The sequence below is a fragment of the Excalfactoria chinensis genome, chromosome 3 (genome assembly GCF_039878825.1).
Source record: "Excalfactoria chinensis isolate bCotChi1 chromosome 3, bCotChi1.hap2, whole genome shotgun sequence".
In the NCBI taxonomy this organism is placed as follows: domain Eukaryota; kingdom Metazoa; phylum Chordata; class Aves; order Galliformes; family Phasianidae; genus Excalfactoria; species Excalfactoria chinensis.
Genome location: NC_092827.1, coordinates 96,956,193 through 96,977,874, shown reverse-complemented (window position 1 = coordinate 96,977,874; position 21,682 = coordinate 96,956,193). Strand labels below are relative to the sequence as shown.

General features: G+C 48.1%; 1 protein-coding gene across 9 annotated transcripts; it reads right to left on the bottom strand.

Annotated features, from left to right (window-relative positions):
* Positions 1-1,530: 1,530 nt before the first annotated feature.
* Positions 1,531-18,270, bottom strand: B3GNT2 (UDP-GlcNAc:betaGal beta-1,3-N-acetylglucosaminyltransferase 2). 9 transcript variants are annotated; one of them, XM_072332762.1, is made up of 3 exons: positions 17,738-18,147; positions 16,764-17,105; positions 1,531-3,950 (listed from the first exon to the last, which is right to left on the bottom strand). In XM_072332762.1, the coding sequence occupies exon 3, from the start codon at positions 3,939-3,941 to the stop codon at positions 2,748-2,750; it is 1,194 nt and encodes a 397-aa protein (XP_072188863.1). In that variant the 5' UTR covers positions 3,942-3,950; positions 16,764-17,105; positions 17,738-18,147; the 3' UTR covers positions 1,531-2,747. The 9 variants fall into 9 exon arrangements, with proteins under 9 accessions (XP_072188863.1, XP_072188862.1, XP_072188864.1 ...); XM_072332761.1 differs by having other exon boundaries at positions 16,778-17,105; XM_072332763.1 differs by having other exon boundaries at positions 16,868-17,105.
* Positions 18,271-21,682: the final 3,412 nt, after the last annotated feature.

The window sequence follows — 21,682 nt, the reverse complement described above, 5'->3', positions numbered from 1 at the left end:
GCCACGAGCCCATTTGGATTGGTGCCCTCAGGCAAAACACAGACCAGCAACAATCTTACCTGTGTGAGGCATAATAAGCCGGAAGGGAAAGGCGGCCAGATCTCAGGGAGCCCTTTGAAAGCCACATCAGCTGATGGTGAAAGCTGGATTGCTCATCACCACAGCACAAAGCCCCAGATGAAGGGTTACCTCATGAATCCTCGATGAATCCTTTCTGAGATGCTTATCTAACACAAAAGTTCCATTAAATTCTAATCTCTGCTGGTTATTCTCCGGCCAAAACTCTTCTCAGGTTTGGCTTGTGGTGCTTTGAACGGTATGTTGAAGAGCAGAAAGGATTGTCACCAATGTTCTTACCACCAATCCAGTCTGGATTCATCCACACCTCAATACGCCATAGGGATGTGCAGGGGAGGAGCGGGCTGGAATTCAAACACAAAGCTATGAATGTTCCAAGTCACAGGAAATTTGTACTTAGAGAGAGAGATAAACGTTGTGATCCGTGCATTAATTACAGCTCACTTACCTTCCTCATCCCAAGGCTCGTTATTTCCTCCTCCCAATTGGACTGGGAAGCAAAGGTCTGAACCTCCGTGCAAAGGAGCTAATGCATTTTAAAGGCTTAACCTGATGCAATGTCATTTAATCACTGAAGCACTTCATTTTCCCTGCTGGATTCCAAGAAGACTTCATCCTCATTTAAACCTGCCAGCCCCTGTGTATATCCTATGTATGATACAACATCCTAACGCTGCTTTTTAAAGGTTTGCCATCTTCCATTCCCAACTGTTCCCAAACCCCTACATCCTTCATTATGTTCCACAGCAGACACTCACGTTGTACCCTATGATTCTATCATCCTGCCTTCTTGTTGCAGCCCATTTCCCTGCCTTTGGTCTCTATTTGCTCCTTATTCCACCAACTCCAGCTGTTTCCAGAACTGTTTCTCCATGGGAGAGAATTTTACCTATTGAGCCAGTGAGGCCACGTGCTCAGCTTTCTCCTCTTCCCTCCTTTTCCTTTCTTGCATCACTTTGAAGCTGGGTTCATGCCTTCTCTCAGCACTTCCCCTGCCCAGTATCACTGCAGCCTGTTTTTCCTTACTCGAGTCCCACGCAAGAAGCCTTTTTTCCACCTCATGGTTACGGAATGGTATAAAGCAGTGACTAACACCAGCAATCCCACCCATTTCCCTAGCTGCTTAGTATCACACGTGCACTCCACCCCATCTTACTCCATAACTTTTAGTTCTTCCTCTCTTCCCCCATCCCTTTGTGCAATCCGCTCTTTGATCCATCACCAAATGCATTGCTCACCTGCCTACCCTCAGGATTTCTCTATCACCCGTTGCTCATCTATTACAGCATCTAACAAATTCAAGGACAACCTCAACAGCATCTTCTTGGCTGTCTACTACCCAAGTGCCAAAGCTGCTGAACGGACCCTTGTAACTCCTGCAATGCATTGCTGAACGCCATGTAGTAGAGTGCAATGAAGTCAATACTGCGTCTGAAATGAAGCACTGCAAGACATATTTAAATCACATTTTATTTCTTCAAATTCAAAAATAACAATTAGCTTTATTGAACATTACACATCTCACAGGTTTAAAATACCATGCTCTATTTAAATATCTGAGTGACGACACTATACAAATAAAATGTTACACAAAATATATTTAAGAAAATGTTTTGGTCTTCCATCTGAACAATAAATAGACAGGCACTTCTACATATACAAAGGAAGCAATCACTATTTAGAATAACTCTCATAAGCAAGATGTGGAAATGCAGAAGAAAATCTGAGAGTTGAGAACATGTTTAACTCTACACAAGACGTCATGCAACTTCCAATTGTATTTCAAAGCTCAAACCTGTTAGGAACTGCACAATCCGACACCGCTTTACAGGAGATCCAAACCACGCTCTTAGAAGCAATGTGTAGTTTGGGTTGTTTTTACCTATCAGCTACCTGATCGCTTTTAGTGCCAAAGCAGAGAACGAGGATGGACCGAGGGGTAGCTTTCACAGAGATACTGCGAGTAACAAAGTCAGCATTGCTGTATATGTAAGCTCAGGGTGGGCAGCAGAACTGTACCCACTGCCCAGCCACAAACAGAACTTGTTCCTCCTTTCCCTTACACATTCAGGTCTTTCACGGGGTGCTTGAAAACATATTGTATCTTTTTTTTGTATATAAAAAGAAAACCAACACATAATAAAAGGGTCAATCCTTCAGACACGGGCATTCTTTGCACAAAGGACTACGTGTAAAGGAGAAAATACTGGTCCGGGGTGCATAAAGACTGGAAACTATAAATTAAAATATATATATATATCAATAGTTGAAGTTCCATAAAAGTGTTTTATAGAGTAAAACAGCATTCCCCCAATCGGTGAGTTCCAAATTTACAGTGGTCTCCACACACAAACACTACTTAAGGAAAAAGAACGTATCTGCTACCATCACAATTAAGGAAGGATGCTCTGCAGCAGGCACCAGGAGCTGACAGCCAGTTACTTCCAGTCCTCTTTAAAATTTAGACTGCCACTGAAACACAATGACCACAGGACCAAGTCTTTGCGCCACCCTCTCAGTGTGACCACTGCCGCTTCACTCAAGTACGTGAAGGAAGTTTCTGGAGAAAACTGGGAAAGAACTATTAAACAGAGCTTCAGTGGTTCACCACGGAAGTCGGACTCTAACTTGGAAAGCTGTTTGGACTTAAGGTATTTATACGCATTGCTTCAGCAGTTTAAGTGTGGATCTTGCAAGCTTGTCCAAATCTTAATCATTTCTTGAGGATTTCTACTGTGCACTAACATTAAATTTGTGTAGGAACATATGTTATTTCTGTATTTCTCTTCAATATCAAATGTTTTGAAACCTTTGTGTTTTTCTGGAGCAAGCCCAAGTTTCTGAAGGCACATTCCAGTATAAACATCATCAATAGGATACAGGAGTACCTGGTCAGACGCATTATTCAGTCTTAATGCCAGGTCACCAGAGTACAGAAACCCACCGCCTCCTGCATACGGAGGATACGAACCTTCATAAACACTTTCTGGGATATAGTACTTCAATTTCTTTTCTCTATGAGGTCCAGCATCTTTGATCACATCGCCTACAAATAAGTCTTTGGCTTTGTCCTTTGATAAACTCTTCAAGTAATCCAGGATCTGATGGGTATTCACAAAGACATCATCATCACCCTTAAAAATAAACTGGACGTCCGCACAGCTACTGCTCACCCACTTAAGAAACAGTACCTCTTTCAGAGTCAGGTTGAAGAAAGTGTCTCTGTAGTTCCAGAGGAGAATGTCTTTGTGAGTTTCGCTCTCGAATTTTACCATGTCTGACAGGTTAGGAAAATGATCCTCCGGTGGGGTCTGCCCAAGCAAGAAGACTCTTTTGACCGTTATATCTCCCGAGTTTATTTCCTTGCCCCAAGATTCCCTAATTGCTTGCCTTCTATCAAAATGTGGTATAAGTGACTTAATAGCCAGCAGCAGAAAAGGTTTATGTTTGCACTTGTTTGGCTGATCCATTATTAAGGAGTAATTTCTACACCTCAAATAGAGGAGAAAGTCTTTGAATCTGTCCGGCAAACTTGCGAAGTCACTAACCTCTGAAGCCACCCACGGGTCGGGGTCACAGGAATTGAGAACGCTTGAGTTCAATATCAAGTTCTCTTCCACAGTCATATTGGAAAGCAGACTCAGAATTGGGTTGTACAGCAGTTCAAGCTTCTGTTGCTGCCTGTTCCAATAGGCTTTGTGGGGAGTAAATTTCCTCCAGAAATTGTCCTGCGGTATAATAACACGGCCTTCCGCATTCTTCTCTTGGCTGCCGCTTTTTGAGACTTCCACAATCACGTAGATAAAAATGTTTACCATCATCAGAATTCCCAGCAGCTTTAATCTTCTGCGTCCAACACTCATTTCTCATATCTGAAAAGAGAAGAAATGACAGATTCTTAGTGTTCTTCCCATCAAATTCCCACTTCCATAACAATGCGAACCTCTTTCATGTTAAATACAGTCCACAAAGATGATCAGGGGCCTGGAGCATCTTCATGAGGGAAAGCAGAAAGACCCGGGGATCCCCAGCCCGACCAAGACTGAGAGGGGATCTTTGTAATGCTTATGAACACCTAATGGGTGTAGGGATCCTGCTTTAGCAGGGAGTTGGACTCGATGATCCACAAATGTCCCTTCCAACCACCATGACTCTGCAAAGAATGATGTGTAAGGGAACAACCTAAGGACAACGTTCACCTACAGTCAAAAAAGCAGAGATTAATCTACCTCTAAATATGTGCACACCTGCAGCCAGTCACAGGCAGGGCCACCAACATCCAGAATCTGAGCCCTCAGCTTGGCAATGAGAGGCAGAAGTTTGTTTAGTTTTGCTAGCAAAGTGAGCTTTAAAAGCACAGCGTGCACTGCTACACAATACAGTCGGTTCTTTTAAAATTGAGTTTCAAGCTTTTATACTTGTATTTGTTGACCCTCCGACTACAAAATTAGCAAAGCTGAGTTTGCAAGCATAGTTTGTCTCCATCCATTTCACTTGGCTGTTCTGCGGGAGAGAGGCTGACGAAAGCAAGCAGCTGCGCTGCTGATATTCACAGCTCTGCAGACAGAAGAAGATACCACAGACTCTGACTTTTCTTTTCCTCCCAGTAGAAAAGGAAGAGAATGGCAGCTGAAAGCCAAGCGTACTTACTGCTACAGAAGGAAACGCAACTGAAGAGGCTTAAATTAAAAGCAGAGATTCACAGCATCTGTAAGACTGGGAATAGGACGGGTGCATGTCTTTGTTGTAGCACAAGCTATTCTGAGTCCAGTTCTTATGGAGAAGAGAAAATGCATCAACTCCTCTCTCCTTCACAGCTCTCAGAATGAACGACATAGAAACAGTGCATGAAGCAACCCAGAACAGCGTTCCTCTGAAATAATGCTAGAACTGTTCACCTGCCCAGAGGGTAAAGAACCAACTAAAAACCATTTAACAACTCATTCGAAATTCAGAAGCCAGACTTGAAAACTTAAGATGAGCAACAGAGTTAGGTCAAGGCTCCCTTTAAGATACACACGGAACTCTACAAAGAAGCTTTCACTCCCCAGAAGTATGGGTGATTACACGAGACCAGAAAACAAGTGAAATAATACAAAATAACACAAAAGCCCAGTTGTAGATGTTGGCTTAGAAGTCAAAGAGCAGCAGCAGTCAGGAAGCTGCACCTGAGGAGTGCACCATGTACTTACTTGTCTCCTCACACAGCAGATCAATCAGCAGTTCAAAAAAGGCATTGAAAAAGAAACACCTCTTAGAATCCAGAGAGAAATGCCTGTTCTTCCTTCATTCGACCTCACCCTGCATCTGTATGCGTATCTTCAGGTGTGCTCAAGCCAGATTTACTTCATGTCTCAGCCAACTCTGAGATCTGCTGTCCTAAGTTGTTTCCTTCCATACCTCAAAGACAAAAACGTATCTGCGGTGACTGTCACCACTTACACTAAATACCTGAACTGTGAAAAGCACCGGCAGCTTCAGCTACAATCAGGTAACAGCTTTGCCCGCTCTGTCCCTAAGCACACACTACAACACTGGATAGAGAGCAGCAGTCCCACATCTCACACCACTCCCCGCAGCTCGGCGTGTATCAGCGCTCACACCCCTTGTCCTCCGCTGCTTTTATAGCACTCTGCAGCGGAACAACAAATGACGTGGTGCTTTACCTATGATCCCTGTGCTCCTGAGACAGCGGGGTGAGAGGCTCACCCAGCGATTGCAAAGGCAGGAGTGCCAGGAGCTCAGCCACAGCCTGATTTTCCAGAATACACAGCACTAGCAGCTGATCCGCTCACTGCCCCGAGCTACTAAACCACAGCATTCAACACTTTTGCAATCCATCTTGCTAAGATCATTTCCAATACAATGACACTCCATTGGTACAGCCTATCTCAATGACAAAACAAAACCTTCCCGATCTTTAAGTCTTTGGGGTAAGCATTCAAATTCAGCACCTACCAGATCTTCCTCAATCTTTTATTCCCACACCTGTAGCAACTCCCTGCAGCAAAAGGGACAGCAAGAGCTCCGTTAGACTTGGCACAATGTTTCATGACAAAAAGAGCAGCCTAGGGAAAGCCTCGGCGGTTCTGTCTAATGCGTGGTACACGTTATCAGCCCCACATAACAGCACTTCTGACATCACTTTCAGTCTTGCTTTCTAAGAAGGTATTGCTGCTAAGATGCCTGAGCAAAGACAGGTAATGTAGCATTAAATATCAATACAAGGAAAAGGAATAAAAGCAGCTATGTTAAAAAGGAAACCTTTATCTAAATAAAGCAATTGTGTGTAGCACTTGGAGCAGCTGATTGAGTTCTTGAACCAAAAGCAAGTCGAAGACGATCAACAGACACCCAAAAGGCTATTTCCATCAAACACGTAAGCCTGCAGTTTAATATTAACTCGAATCATGTCACCTGAAGACGGAAACAATAAGATGATGCCAGCTGGGCCATTTCACATCAAGGGAACAGGATTTACCAGTGAAGCACAGTACTACAGTCCTCATAAAAACAGGGGAAGAGGAAGTGGCATTTTTAACGCTGTTACTGTTCTCTGTTCCTCATCTGCTTTGCTGACACAGCAATGATCGACTGAAGCACGATGGCAGTGCAGGTCTGTGCCCTAAGCAGCTTGCTATGGAACAGCAGCACGGGGTACGTGAGGGCACCCAGCTCCCACTCACAGCTTACTGGCAGCAGTCGGGGCAGATCACAAGCACTTTTCCTATTCCAGTAATAGCTTCTTCCATCACCACTTGTATTACAGAGCTTCCAGCTGCCCTTCTTTTGACTGATGAGAATGGAAGATCTGCTAGGGAAGCGGAAGAAAAAACAAACACCCTAAAAGTGATTTGGTTCACACTTAAACCTATCCAACCAGAGCAGTATAAAGAACTCGTTGAAGAACTACAAAGAGCATTACAAAGCAATACTTTACTTGAGAAATATCCTGCTGGTTTTGCTTTTAAAAACAGAAAAGTTGAGCACATATAGCTAACCTGCACAAAGAGTAAGATACAGGCACATACTATGTACTGCTAAAGCAAAGCACAGTATGCAGAACCTTGGGAACAAGGATATCCTACAACACCTTGCTCCAGTTCCAGCTGGGATGCGATATGTACATCCAAAGGTGATCTGACACATGGGTTTTCAATGTTTGCTTTCAGCTTCTCAGCTACCCTAATCTGAAGGCAGTCCTAGCAATCATTTACGCTTTGTATAACTGCTTGTGCAACTTCCAGCAGTGCAGTGGTACCGACACAACCACACATGGCATCCATCTGTTCAAAGTCTTTAGAAACATCCACGTGACAAGAAGGAAGGGGTTAATATTAACCATACTCCCGGTAAACCGAGGGCCTGCTGCAAAAACAGTACTTGAAAAGATTTATTCTGCCTAAGCTGGGGGAGAGGGCAATGGGACATTTGTCTCCTTCAGCTCCACTCCACTTCAGTCCAACTAAGACATTAACAGGAAGAAATGCATTTGCACAGCATGGAAGGAGCAGTGGGATCAAGAGATGGATGGGAAAGCAGAACCTGGGAAGACAAGCAGCATCACTGTGGGACCAGGCAGTGAGTCACCACTCTACTGGAACTATAACAGAAACAAGCAGCTACTACAGAGAGGCCATGAGCCACAAGAGAATCCATAAGTCCACGTAACCTTAGTGCAAAACGGTGAGAAGAAGTGCTCACTGATTGCTTGAAAACGGCATTATTTTGTGCTTTATCTCAAGAGTGAACATATTCCAGGAGCTGGTAAGAAACCTATTCAGAAACTTACAAGAGTTGGTATAAAATGAGCATGTGTGCTTCATTGCCAGGAATTATACAGGCCACTCTTTCTTGGAAGCAAGAACTCACAAACAGGAGGCCGTGCACCCCAACAGAAGGGCCGAGCTCAAGGTCAAAGAACAAGCACCTCCAAGCACATGTGATGAATCACATATGGCCTTAGCATGAGCTTCACAGGCCGTAGTTCGGATACTGCGGATGAATTCTGACTAGCGCTGTTACAGCATTCTATTTACTGTAATCACTCCATAAAGCTGCCAAACGGAACACGTGACAACAATTTGCAGCATTATTTGTTACCTGAGTGCTATTAAAACATCGCAGTGCAAAGTCACTGAGGTTTAGCTGGAGGAAAAAGAGGAAGATATTGCAAGGAAGCAGCTACAAGAAAGGCTAAAAGGCAATTCTATCAGATAAAGACAAGGAAGCACAATGGATCTGGAGGGTGTGCTAATTTGGCTCAGAAGCAGGGCATCAAAACATACCCGTATTAAAGACCCCAATGCAGCCCCATGCAATCCATCCACTAAGACATTTTCAAGACTTGGAACTCGCTGCAGCACTGAGATTTTGGGAGGTTTTGCCCTACCTCAAGGTGGGACAGAGAAAGGACTCTTTCAGAATGCACTCGTAACAAAGGCCATGAAACCAATGGGCAAATGGACACACTTCAAAAGGCAACCCTGCCAACCTTCAGAATGAAGCAAGAAACTAAAAAAAACAAAAAAAACTCCCTTGCAAGTCAGACCGAGTTTGTCCCGTTCATCCTGCATATATTCAGCTAAACACCTCCTGTTAACAATACCAGAGCATTAATTACCTGCATGGCAGCTGAGATATCACGTCACCTCCAGGAATGTAACTCTCAGAATCAGTACAACTGGCTTTATTTTACTACGAGTTCCTTATTAGCAAGTCTTGTCTCACAGAGTCTCATTTCCCACACCAAGCAGTGACCATACTTGTTGATTATTCTTGATGTTCAGGTTGTTAAACACTGGAGCCTCTTACTGTGAAGCCCAGCTGTGATGCTCAGGTTCCCCCTGCAGCACTCTGCAACTGCATCAGTCTCTGTGCACAGACGAGCTCCCATCCCAAGCTCCACCCTTGCAACGGAGCTCACAGCATACTTCTAACAGGAAACTGAAGAAATACATCCTTATCTCATGTACCTTAATAATGGCAGGAAAACACAAATCCTCTTTCCTGCTCTTATGTACCTCAGCCCATACCTAAGGCCAAGATAAACTACACACTGGACAGATAGCTGGCAACCGTTTAACACCTAAAATAAGAGTAATTACCCAAGTAGGCTCCATTATCTCCTTTTCAAATAAAGAGTTCACCTGTGTGAAAATCACCACTGGGCACAATGCAATGCAGCACTGCACTGGAAGCAGCTCCCAGCCAGCAGGTAGGTTCACAGCACAACCTTGACCTGCATGAGGGCATTCACTTGTGTTCAAGATCACAGCTGTACTAAAGAAAACAGTACTGCTTCTAGGCACACCTAACATTAATTTCTTGACTTCGAGACCAGCCAATTGCTATTAAAACATTCCTCCTTTATGCTTTTACTAACGATATTCTCTGATCTCAAGCCTCAGCACGTAAGCTCAAAAGGTGCAGTCAAAACAAAGCAGTAATTCAGCTTTCTAAAAGCCTTCCAACCTTTTTGCAAGCCCTTTGTAGAGAAGGGCTGCAGCAGGGCTACAGCAGGCCGACCTCAACACAAAACTTCATCCAGTAGCCTGGTATTCCTCATGGCACTTATACACACAGCTTCCGGTTCAGTTCAATAGCAGCACTACATGAATAATAAAAAATGCATTATATGCATCATAAGCTACTTGCAGTCCCTCTACCCTCCTGGGAGATGCACCAGGTCTTTTATACCTCACTTCTGTTCATGGCGTGAACAGCAACAGCTTCAGAACATAAAGAAAAGCTTAAGATCCCCTGACCTGTTATTAAAAAAAGCCTGGGATGTTCCCAACTTCACATTTATTTTTCTAACTACACACAACTGTACACGCTCATTTTAAATTGCATTAGTTTCATGCACACTCTGAACTACCTTTCGGTGGACTGTTTACTTGTGGGAGAAATTCATAGATACTTGAATACCAAAAGTCACCGGCATAGTTTAGTAGCTTGGGGTAGCAATGGTAATGGTAATTGGACCATGTGGTCTTGTAGGTCCTTTCCAACCTTGTGATTCTATGAACCTGGGTGTGGAGTTCTACAACCCAAAAAACAAAGCAGACAGGAAGACGTGCTGGCGTTTGCTCAGAACAGCTCAAGGCAGAAGGAACTGCAAATAGTCTCAATTGCAGCCAATCTAGCTCTACATTCTGTTTCCCACTGGTTATCTTCACAGAAAAGAAAAACACACCAGCGAAGAAAACCCCAATGATAGCACAGCGAGGCATTTCTTTAGTAACACTCACCTGGTTTGCTGCAGTAAGGTACAGGAGCGCTTTCTGGACAAGAACTACTCTGAACCATCTTTAATTACTGTTACTGAAGCTCATTTCACTTTGTCTGCTCCCTCTTTGAACCTATTTACATTTTCAGCTGGATGAACTTCACTAACAATGAGCTTCTCAATTCTTCTTACAGAAAGAACTCCAGATAATTTGCTTTCCTATTAACAGGCAGACGGGGAACTCTTTGAAAGCACAAAAAATAGAAGAGTTTCTATTATTTTCCCTGCTATGCAGCAGACCTTTACACGCCCTCTGTTCCTTCATTGCAGGGTGAATAGTTCCAGCCCTGTTATTTCTGGAAGCCTTTTGCATCTCTGAACATCTTTGTCATTCTTCCTCAGCCATTTCTGTTAAACCATTTTTGATATGGCAACCAAGAAAGCATTTAGTGCTTTAAGCTCATAGGTGTTTGTGAACTCTTGTTAGAGCCATATATCAGCAGTACTTAATATAAGAGATACCGTAGTCAGCCTTGCTAAACACAACAACAGAATTCATTCAAAACTAAGCAGTTTGAGCAGTGACAACTCCCCACGGCCATCTTTGCATCCTCCCATCAGCTGAAGAAGCTTTCTCACTTACAGCAGGTGGGCTAATGCTGAGCAGACCAACGCCTTCAGTTTCCACCATTAATGCCTTCATGGAAGGCCACTGCTGTCCTGTGACCCATGGAACGTGACATGACCTCAATTCAGTTTCTAGCATCAGGCTGTCACCAATCAGCACTCATTTGGGTTGATTAAGTGGACCTGAAACCTTAACAGTCCCAGTATTACTCACTAAACCTGTTACTCCCAGACCATGCCCTATAATTTAAGGAAATGGAACATACCATGCATAGAATCACAGATGGTTTATCACCTTTGTACTACATTTAATAGGTTATGGCATGGATAAAGGGAGTAAAGCAACTCCTTTCCCAAACCAGCTCTCCCTCCCGAACATGAAAGTTCACCTGAAACTTGACAGCACCAAAGCAGGACTGTTAGGTGGCAACAGGTTTATTTACAGGTGGCATGCTAGCTTTTCAAGTCTGAAACTGGGACAAAAGAACCGAAACTTTATTTCCTTCCTCTTACATAACAGAAAATACCTCCACCCACCAACCTCAAGTTCTGGAGCCACCCCAGTGACAAAGCTCTTCATCATCCCTCCTTTTCCAATAGCCCACCTGAAGCCTCTTCCTACAGAAGGGCTTTCAAACAGGCTCTTGTTCTTGCTTTGAAGTAAAGCCTCCTGCTGTCAAGCAGCTCTAAATTGCACCTCCCCCCCCCCCCCCCCCCCCATTGTAACAAGACCTTCTCTTGCAGCAGCAACACGGGAGCTACTTACAGACTTCCAGAAACAACTGCTCCATTCATTCTCCATTCATTCAGCAGCTTACATTTGCAACCACGGGGGAATAAAAAGCTTTGGACCCATCTTCTAAAAATAAGGTGAACAAACATACGCCTGCAAACAGATGGGTGAAAATCCCTTGTTTCCAACTGAAGTGTTAAAAAAGAAAAAGAAAAAAGAAATGGGAAGGAAAGATAAACTGTCACAACTTCCCCACACTAAGATCTCACTCCATGTGGCAACTAACCCAGTATGTCACAGGAATGCTCCCATCCCGCCTCTTGTAGTTCATACACTCCAGACAAGCTGATCTAATGCTCACATATAACACAGCCCAATGGCAAGTTAACTAACTGGGCAAAAAGCCTTTAAGATCTCGTACTATGGGACGCACAAGGCCCAGTCTTTCAGTTATCCAAACCAGGCCTCCCAACTTTCTGCAGCAACCCAAGCCTCTGCTATCATCCAAGGAAAAACCACCACCAAAATGAAGGAATGTCCTTCTAACCTCTGGCTGACTTTATCAGGCTCTAAAGCAATTGCCTGCACTCGCACACACCGCCTCATCTGCTCTTACAGCTCCTGCTGTACGAAGGTGGCATTCTGAGAAGTCTGCTTTGTCTTATGATTCCTGTAGTAGATGACATGCAGCAATAAAAGGACAGCCTCAAACAAGCTGGAAATTAACATCGCTGCTGTATTTGCTACTCCATAAATCATGTTATGAAAAGCATATGAAGGTTATTACACAACCTACAGATCTGAGACATGTGAGGAGATGAGCCTTCCAAGCACGTTTACGGAAGCAGCATTTTCTCTCAATAAAATCTCACATGGTGCATCACAGCCGGTTTTGCCAACCTCAGCTGGCTGACAGAATGAACCTCACCATTCTCACTAGAGAACGAGTGAAAGGTTTTCTCCACGCACACCGATAGCGACCACAAAGCAGTCTTCACTTGCTATAAAAACACCCACGTTTAATCCCTCAGCGTTTGAGGGCTTACAGCAGGGAGAGCAGTGTGTTTTTCCCAGCCCGGTACACAAAGGCCACACGTTGTTCAGGCTTTAGTTATGAATTGTGACGTTCGTCAGGAATAACCCAGAGCTGGCAGCTCCTGATTCACAACCTTCAGTTTTTAAAATGCCTCTGAGAAGGCTCCATTTTGCATGAGTGGTAAATCACAATTCAGAGACGAGGTTTAATCGGATGGGAAATAAAAGAGAAGTCATGCTTCAAAGAAAACTGTCATTCATCACATTCAGTTTCAGGTGGGGTGCAGTTCCACGGCAGCTTAAAGCAGCGTCAGTCACAGCTGATGCTCTCCTGTTATTTCTTTCTTCCCGTACAGACTGCATAGCCCCATCTCACCCTTCACCCGAGCGGCTGGGCTGCGTCAGCTCAGGGAACTGAAGAGGCTGTAAAAAGAACCCAACAATAACAGGGCAATTAGCTCCCAGCTGGCTCCCGTCAGCAGGTTCACTCACCGCCGTGCCGCAGCAGCACAGAAGAGGCAAGCTGAGCCCAGAGCAGATCCTGTTATTGCTCCGCTTCCCCATAACAGCACCCTGCTGCTCCTGCTCCTTGCACTGCACGCAGCAAAGCCTCTGGCCGGCCAGGCAAGCGGCAGCACCAAGCCACCAGAAGCTGCTTGCCTTTGGGTTCCAACCTCTGACACTTCCCCTGCTGCAGTCTGTGAGCTCTGCACCTTCCACTACTTGCAGCAATGGGCCGTTATTCACTGCGAGTGGTTAGCTCAGCTGCAGTACTGCCCTTCCACAGGTGCTGGAAGCAGATAACCACCCACCAACCTGCCTCCTCAACACCGAGCACCTGGGTCAGTGCTAGTGTCAAAGCAAAGGGGCAACACAGCAAGCCCACCTGCTGCATTCAGCGGGCACTTACAGCCTGTCGGACAGGCACTGTCCTACTTCGTACGCTTACGCTGGATCAGTAAAAACTGAAAAGATGTAGCCTATCTACCAGATATGCAGATAACCATAGAACCCACAAACAAGCCAGATCATCTCCTTAGCATCTCAGCCAGCGTTATCTTAAAACCAGCAATCATTGCTGCCACAGCCACATTCCAATGTCTGCACACACACCGCTGATCGTTTAGCCAGCTAACGAAACCATTAAGCACTGTTATTTAAGTTATTGTGCTTCACATCTAGAACATTACTGCCACCGTATCTCTTCTTGCCCGACACACGTAAGCCATGCTACAAAGAACCATGTTTTGAAAGCAAGGTGCTGTAACTCGGTACGCCTGATCAGGTGGTTACCTCCAGACCATCCCTCTGCAGGGTTAAAAGAGACCCCCATTTCAATGCAGCCTCCAGGATTTGCTGTTTCTGCAGCCAGCAGCCAGGTGTGATGGGACGCCGGGATGCTCACAACCTTCCCAGCCATCTCAGGCCACCTCTCCCAGACTAAGTGCTATGCAATTATTCAACCAGATGCCAAATCAAACCAGATTAACGAGGTGAGTATATTGCCCCAAATCTCTGCATTTGCCTTTCTATTTGCAGGACTAAATTAAATAAGCTTTTAAGAACCCCAATACGTGAAAAGCCTTTTCCCCTTAATTGGTTCGGGTTCCAAGTGTAATTAACTAACGCAGAGAAGACTGTTTTCACCTTTCTATAGGATTCATTTCTAGTTGAGAAAAGTTCATTTTCCTTCTTCAAACTTGCAGAACACAAAACACAGATCTCATGCCAACCCATCATGTTCAAGGAAGAGGGAGCAATCCCCCCCCAGTTGTAAGCAGCAAAAGATGCATATAACACCTCAAGGATTTCGCAAAAGGCCTTTAAGCAGGTTAAGCAATTAACTCCCATTCCCACTGATATTAAGAGCAGATAAGCATATAACCTTCTAAATCCAATCAGGAACTTTTGCACCTGGTACCTGCACAGTAATATCAAGTATCTACTATAACTGACTGTGGTTTAAGTCCCCAATTTCCAGCCGTTTTGCATCTTTCAGTTCTCGTTGTTATTCAGAAGCAAATCACCAGGTTGCAGTAACATCACCCAGCTCAGAGACCACCTTCCACCACCAACAACTTCATTTGATTTTCAAATATCATCATGCAAGATAAGCGAGGTAGGACAGCACAACTTCCCAGCGTGGTCCCACACCCAGCAGCCTTGGACTGAACAGTTCCTTGCACTGAACAGCCTTTCCCACATTTGCATAGCAGCTAGCTGCCTTATGTCACACAGCACTGAAGATGAGCAAGTGGAAAGGTTATTTCCCAGCCTTACCAGTTCCTCCCTCAACACGGCCCTCAGCACAGCTGCAGCTACCCCAGCACTACAGCAGCACTGCTGCTGTGCCTCTGAAAGAGTGCCTTCGTGCACAGCTGGAAGGGCTCACAGCTTCCCTCTGCCAGAAGGAACATTTCCAACACAGGGCTGTGCGTGGGGAGCAGCTGCAGGAGGACGAGCAGAGCAGCAGGCAGGTGCTGGCCGCAGGAAGCAGCACCGCAGCACTTGGGTAGGTCTCATCCAGACCTGTCACCCTGTTAGCAGGTTACCAATGAGGATTCACCTCTTACAGAGAGAGAAGAACGTAAGCTATTCACTCAAAAAACCAAGCCGACTTGCTGATTGGGTTTAGCTGGCTGCCTTACGACTGAAGTCATTTATCAACTGTCAGATCTCAGAATTCATCCGCAAAGATGAGCATAACCAGTTGGAAGCTGATGTTTTTCATCCCTTGCTCTTGCATCTCCCTGCAACGACAAAGCTTACTTAGCCACGACAAAACTTTCTTCATCAAACTCTCCCTTCCAAAGCCTCAGCACCACGCCCATCTCACGCTGGGATTCCTTCCCTTATTTAAATGCTAATTGCTCCTCTTGAGACATCAGCTCACCCAGGATGTTTTAACGAGGCCGGCTCTTCGTTGTGTTTTACATCATCCGGACACTTTAGGGAGGGGGGGCTGTTTGCATCTCCATGTTTCAAACCCGAAAAAGCCCAAGGAAACCAGCGAAGAAGCGCAGGATCAAGCTGAATTCACGCACAGCACCTCCAGCTTCACTAAGCTGGTTCCGCTGCGTTTCAAGCAGCTAAATACGGCAGATTTCACCTTCCCTGAGCCAAGTGCTTCTCCAAATGCAGCCTAGCCGGGTACAAACATCAAACCCTCCTCCTGCTCAAAAACATCACGACCAAAAACCTCCTTCCTCCACACCTGTCGCTTTTTTGGTTTAAGAGGGTTTGGTTTTTTAACCGGGGTTTAAATGTGGGTGTATCCGGAAAATAAATAAAAATAAAACAAAGCAAAAAGCTCTAAAAAAGTTTAAATTAGAAAAGTAAATAGACATTTGCCCACTCGCTTCAAAACTAGTTCCGTACTTCCAGCACCCGGCAAGAGGAAAACATACAAATAAATACACATACCGGGAAATAAAAAGAGCTCAGCTAGGGAGGTAACAGAAGAGGCCTGTTCCAAGCGTTTGGAAACTGAGCAATTCCAGCAGCCTCCCAACATGAAAAACAGACACGTTAAAAGCATCGATGGTTTAAGGAAATCCTTTTCTTTTTCCCCCTTCGGTGCTTACTACAAAGATACAGCCATCAAATGAAACAAGCCGCGAAACCTCTGCTGAAGCAATGAGGATGGCTTTTGACAACAGCTGTTTTTTGGCTTTGGCTTGACTTTTTGGCCTATTCTTGGCAAGTTATAAAGATACATTTTGAGAAGCTCAGTCAGAAGCCTGCCAGGCCCTCATATTCAGCACAAAAAACACGACACCAAGCAGGGTTTGTACAGCAGGAGCGGCACAGCACAGACCTGGCACACCACCCCTCGATGCATGCGGACACAGCTGCTTCTCAGCACCCTTCCCATCCCAAGGCAGAGGTAGCACAGCCAGCCCGGCTAGGAGAGCAGCTGCACCAGGTGGCAGCACAGTGACAATGGCCGAGGCTGCGGGCACGTCCTTGCAGCGCTGCTCCTCTGAGCTTCCCTTGGCCGAGGCAAGGAGATGAACGCTCCAAGCCCGCAGCTCCCTCCCCACGCACAGCACGACTTACACAGAAAACGACACCTGTTTGGCAGCAGAGAACGTAAAAGCATGATATCTTCGTCCCGTCCTTCAAAGCCCGAGCAAGCGCTGCTTCAACGCTCATTTCCTCACCCGCATCTTCGCCGCGTAACGAAGAATGAAACCGAGGAGCTCGCGGGCATCGGTAACCAAAGGAGCGACCGCCGGTGATGTTCTATCGCCAGGAGCGAGGCGCGGAGCCTGCCGAGCTGCCTTACGGCCACAACCGAACGCGTGACCTTCACGACGAGTTCCTGCAGCAGCACCTCATTTTCCTCTTCTATTTATAGCACGTGGGGACAGGAAACAGAAAAGCGCGAGCAAAACCAGCCTGCGGACGACAAAAGCGCTCAAAGCAAGTTCCGACCGATGGCTTCGTGTGGCGGCCCGGGGCTGCCCCCGCGGGACCGCCGGGCGCGTTTCCTCCACGGTGAGCGGCGGGAGGCGAGGCGCTCACACGGCCGCAGCGCTGTTACACGCGCGCATCCTTCCGCACCACCGCGAAAGTCTCGGCGTTAAAACCAACCAACAAGAACAAAAAAGCGACAGGCACAGCCCGCAGCCGAGCACCTCCTCCCGTTCGGGTTAATCATCAACCCCGGAGGTCACGGGCCGAAGGGCCGCTCCGCTCACGGCTGCGGCGGCTTTTCGCAGGCTGACGGACGGATCGCGAGCCGCGCTCCGGCCGCGACCGCAGCCGCAAAGCTGACGGGCCCCTCCCGGCGAGACAACGGCGCGCCTCCCAACTTCTCGAGGGCCGCGAGGCGCCGAGCCGTGCAGCGGCTCCCGGCCGGGCCCCGCGGCAGCGCTACGCCCCGGGTCGGGGCTCCCGGCGCCGCGCCGAGCCGGAACCGCGCCGAGGGGGCGAAGCGGCATCGCGCCGAGGAGAGGCCCGAGCCCGCCCGCCCGCCCCGCGGCAGGACAACCGCCCCCCGGCCCCGCCGCGCGGCCCCCCGCCCGCACCTCGCCACTGCGCCGCGGGGCTCCGCCGGGGATCGCGCCGCCGCCGCCTCGTCTTCCACCACCACCACCATGCTTCGGCCCGGTCGCCCGCGGGTGGGGGCCCTCCGCCCCGCTCGGCCCCGCCGGGGGGGGCTCCGCACCTGAGGACGCCGCCGCCGCTTCCCGAGCTCCGTCCTCCACAAATCACGGCCGCGACGCGCAGCGAAAGGCCGAGCGCGGCCGGACGGAGGAGGCGGGGAGGCGCCTCACTTGTTGCCGCCTCCGCCCAGGAGACCGCGCGACCCCCCGCGGCTCGCGCTCCTCGGGCGGCTCCTCCCGCTGCGGCACCGCCCCCGAGCCGGGCGGCGGGGAGGGGCGCGCCGGGCGGGCTCGGGGGAAGGGGGGGGTCCCCGCGCCCCTTCCAGCCCCTTCCCGCCCTACCCGTCGTCTCCGCGGTTGTCGGATCGCTGCGGCGCCCCGGAGACGGGCGGGCGGGAGGAGAAAGCGCGGCCCGGCCTCCGCACCGCGTCCCTCCCTCCGCCCCGGCCTTGGCGCTCTGTCCCGCCGGTCCCACGCGCCGTCGCACGACCGTGCGGTCTGCCCGCCCGCCCGCCGCGATCCCCTCCCCCGCCGCCATGCTGCCTTTCGACACCTCCAGCTTCAGTAAAAAGCAGAAGTCCTCCGAAGGGAACTCGGTGCCCGCAGGCCGCCGGTACATCCGGCCGTCCACACAGCGGGGCCGTCCCCACAGCGCGGGCCGCTGCCCTCCAGAGCTGCTGGGAGCCCTGCGTGACTCACTTGTTAGTAACCCTCCGTAGTTTGGTTTTTCCCCCATTTTGCTTGCTTACCTATCTGCCAAGTCGATGAGCACACAGGTCCTGGCTGAGCTGTCTGCTGAAGTGGAGAAATCTCCACGGCCCTGGATGTTTACTGAAAGGAAACACAGAGCTGTGAGCTGTGAGGGCACGGAGCGCAGCCCTCCATCCTGTCACAGCAGGCAGTTATGGCTCCCGGGCACTGAGAGCCCCGCATCTTTTTGTCCTGTACTGAAGGAAAATGGACACGTGCCATTTGCTTCTGTTTTAAGCACCCGCCTTCTCGATCCACTTCATGGGGAGGCCCAGCCGAAGCAGTCCTCTCATGGTCACCTGGCACGGCCACATAAACACGACCTGCGCTGCAAAGTGGGAATCTCCCCAAAAAGACACAGTTTTACAAAGGCTGACGTGGTTTGGCGAACAACACGAGTCCCCACAGCACCTACCCGGCTCCACATACCCCCCATGCCTTTAAACGTTGGAGGCCATAGAAAACCTGCAGGAAGTTTCCTGGAGAAGTCTCTTAGGCTGCTCCAAAATCATGTCCAGGAGTCTGACAGACATCCGTGACGCGGGCAGGGGGACGGTGCATGCTCCAGTCTTCTTCAAATATTTATAGATGTGCCTGGTGTTTGAGTAAAGCTGACGTTACTGGTGAAGCAGGAGGATTACAGCAGAGGGAGGAATTACCCTACATCGGCAGGCATTTCTGTCCATTAACTAACACGAGGCTAAAAGGAGAATTAAGCATCTGGCAGGCAGGAGCTCGGCTCCACTGCAAGGGAGATTTCATAGCAATATGCTTCAAGATCAATGACCAAAACAAAGAAAAAGAAAAGAAGGGAAACAAAAACGGATGATAGCAATGTGCTGCATGACACTCGGTGCTAAAGAGCCTGCAGAAAAACACTGAATCTGGAAGGTTTGGTCCTCGGATGTGTGTAATGGCCTGTTGTCTTTGAGGAAGGACATTTCTCCCTCCTCCCAGACCCGCACCCACAGCAGTGCCTGCCTTGCAGCTGGTCATGGGGCTGTGTTGTGAAACCTCGTGGGGAGGTGATGGGGAGGAAGGGTTGTGTAACCCAAACGCGTTCCCCAGTCCAGTTCACAGCCAAGCCTCATCAACTGGCTGAAGTGGGGAGAATACCTAGAACCGATCTTGCCACCAACGCAGCGTACTGTCGTCCCACTGCCTAACTGCAGTGCCTAACTGCAGTGCCTAACTGCAGTGCCTAACTGCAATGCCTAACTGCAGTGCCCTTGTCGTGTTTGGGACAGCCCCAAAAACCTGGGCAGGGCGTAAGGCAGGAGCTCTTTTTCCAGCCCCACTCCCCTGAATACAGGCAGCTCGACCTTCCCCATATCTGCACGTCATGTGGGGCAAAGCGTTGGGTCGGGGAGGTTTCTTACCTGGCACCACCAACGAGCTGTTCCCAGCAGGAGTTAAGAGTGAATGCAGTTCTCTCCTGGAGCTGGGGCTGCGGGGCTTCAGTGCTCCTCAGCTGGCAGCAGCTGCACAAGAACTGCTCCCATGCAAAACCCCAATCTCCTCTGTCAGTCATCAGGTGTAATAAGGTCTCATTAGCACAAAACAATCCCAGTGAGCAGCGCTCCGCTCTGCTACGCCCTCCCTTCAGGCTTCATCCCCGTATCCCACACACTCTCGCTGGGGACAGGACGCATTCCTTGTTAACTGTGTTTAACACGAGCTAACCAACCCCTTGGCAAAGTGAAGGGGGATGGGAAGCCCATGTGCAGCCCATGCCAAAAGCAGTCTGCTTAACTTAAACTAGTCTCCTTCCTTCCTCGCTGCCTGCACCAGCTAGTGCAGCATCATGCTAGGCCCCTGCCAGCACCTGGCATTGTTTAAAAGTGTCTCGGTCACTTTCAGATTTATATCTATTTGATTTTACCTATATCTCTTTCCCCCTTTGCAGCAGGGCCTGTTGCTTATGGCCACACAACACAAGGAGAAAACAACACTGAGAGAAGCCACAAATCCACCTGATCCCACACCATCCAGTGCCATGACCTGGTACAACCTTATCCATTCATGAACGGGAGCCTGTTCCTAACAGCACCTAGACACGCTGTTCCCAGGCTTGCTGTCATCATTGGTGCTGTTCCCTTGAACGCACCGTATGCAGCCTGGCAGGGCCTGCTGGGGGAGAGGATTTTATACACAGCTGTTGAGATCAGCAGTGGAGTGGCAGAGTGGTGACTAACCTTATAAAACACGCTTTTTAAAGCGCTGATGATGGAGTAGACACTAATTACGCCTGCCAGCGTAACTGCTGGGGAGCGCAGTCCCACGGCCACCTTCAGCACACATGGCTGCACAAAGCAGGATGCAAAGGACAGCACTGGAGCACAGTCACAGTTAAGTTGTCTTCTGGACGGCTGATTGGGTAAAACTTAACGAAGATCTGAAAAATGTGATACTAAAATTGTTCTGCAGGACTTTTGTGTTTTTAGGTCTGCAAAGCTGAGTTTTCTCCTTACAATTATGATAGTAAATTGCTGGGTTTGGGTTTTTTTTTGTCCTGAGAAAGAAAGCAAATGCTTTTGATTGCAGCCATGGTCGGTGCCATGTACACACTTCAATTCAGTCAGAATCAGGAATCATTCTTTTTGCCTACGTATCAAAACCATGACCTTCCCTCAGCAGCACCATGCTGATTATTCAGAGCAGCGTACAGCCCTTGCCAGCAAACTGCAGAGCGTCAGACTGTTCTCACGGGGTGGTTAGGGTGAAGCCGTGCACCCAGAGCACTGCAGCTGTGCCAATGGGTGACTCTAACCCTTAGCTTTTCCACGGCCAGTGTGATATTCACAAAAGCCAGGCAGGAATGTTTTCAGAGGATTCAGCTCTTCACTTTGGATTGAGTTTTAAATCAGGTCTGTTTTTTTCCTGGGCTATTTATTCACTGCTGTCATAGCGATTGGGTGCACCGCCATAATAAAAAGTTATTTTGAGGGGCTACTGCTTTTCCAGCTGAGCTATGCACGTTGGCCTTTTCTGGAGCATTTGCTTTTTAATTAATAACCGGAGCATTGCCAGAAGGAAAAGAGAAGTAGGAACGAGCCCTAGGTAATAAAATCGTCAAGGTTATCTTGCTCTTCTTGTTTCACCGCAGCAGTGTAAGAG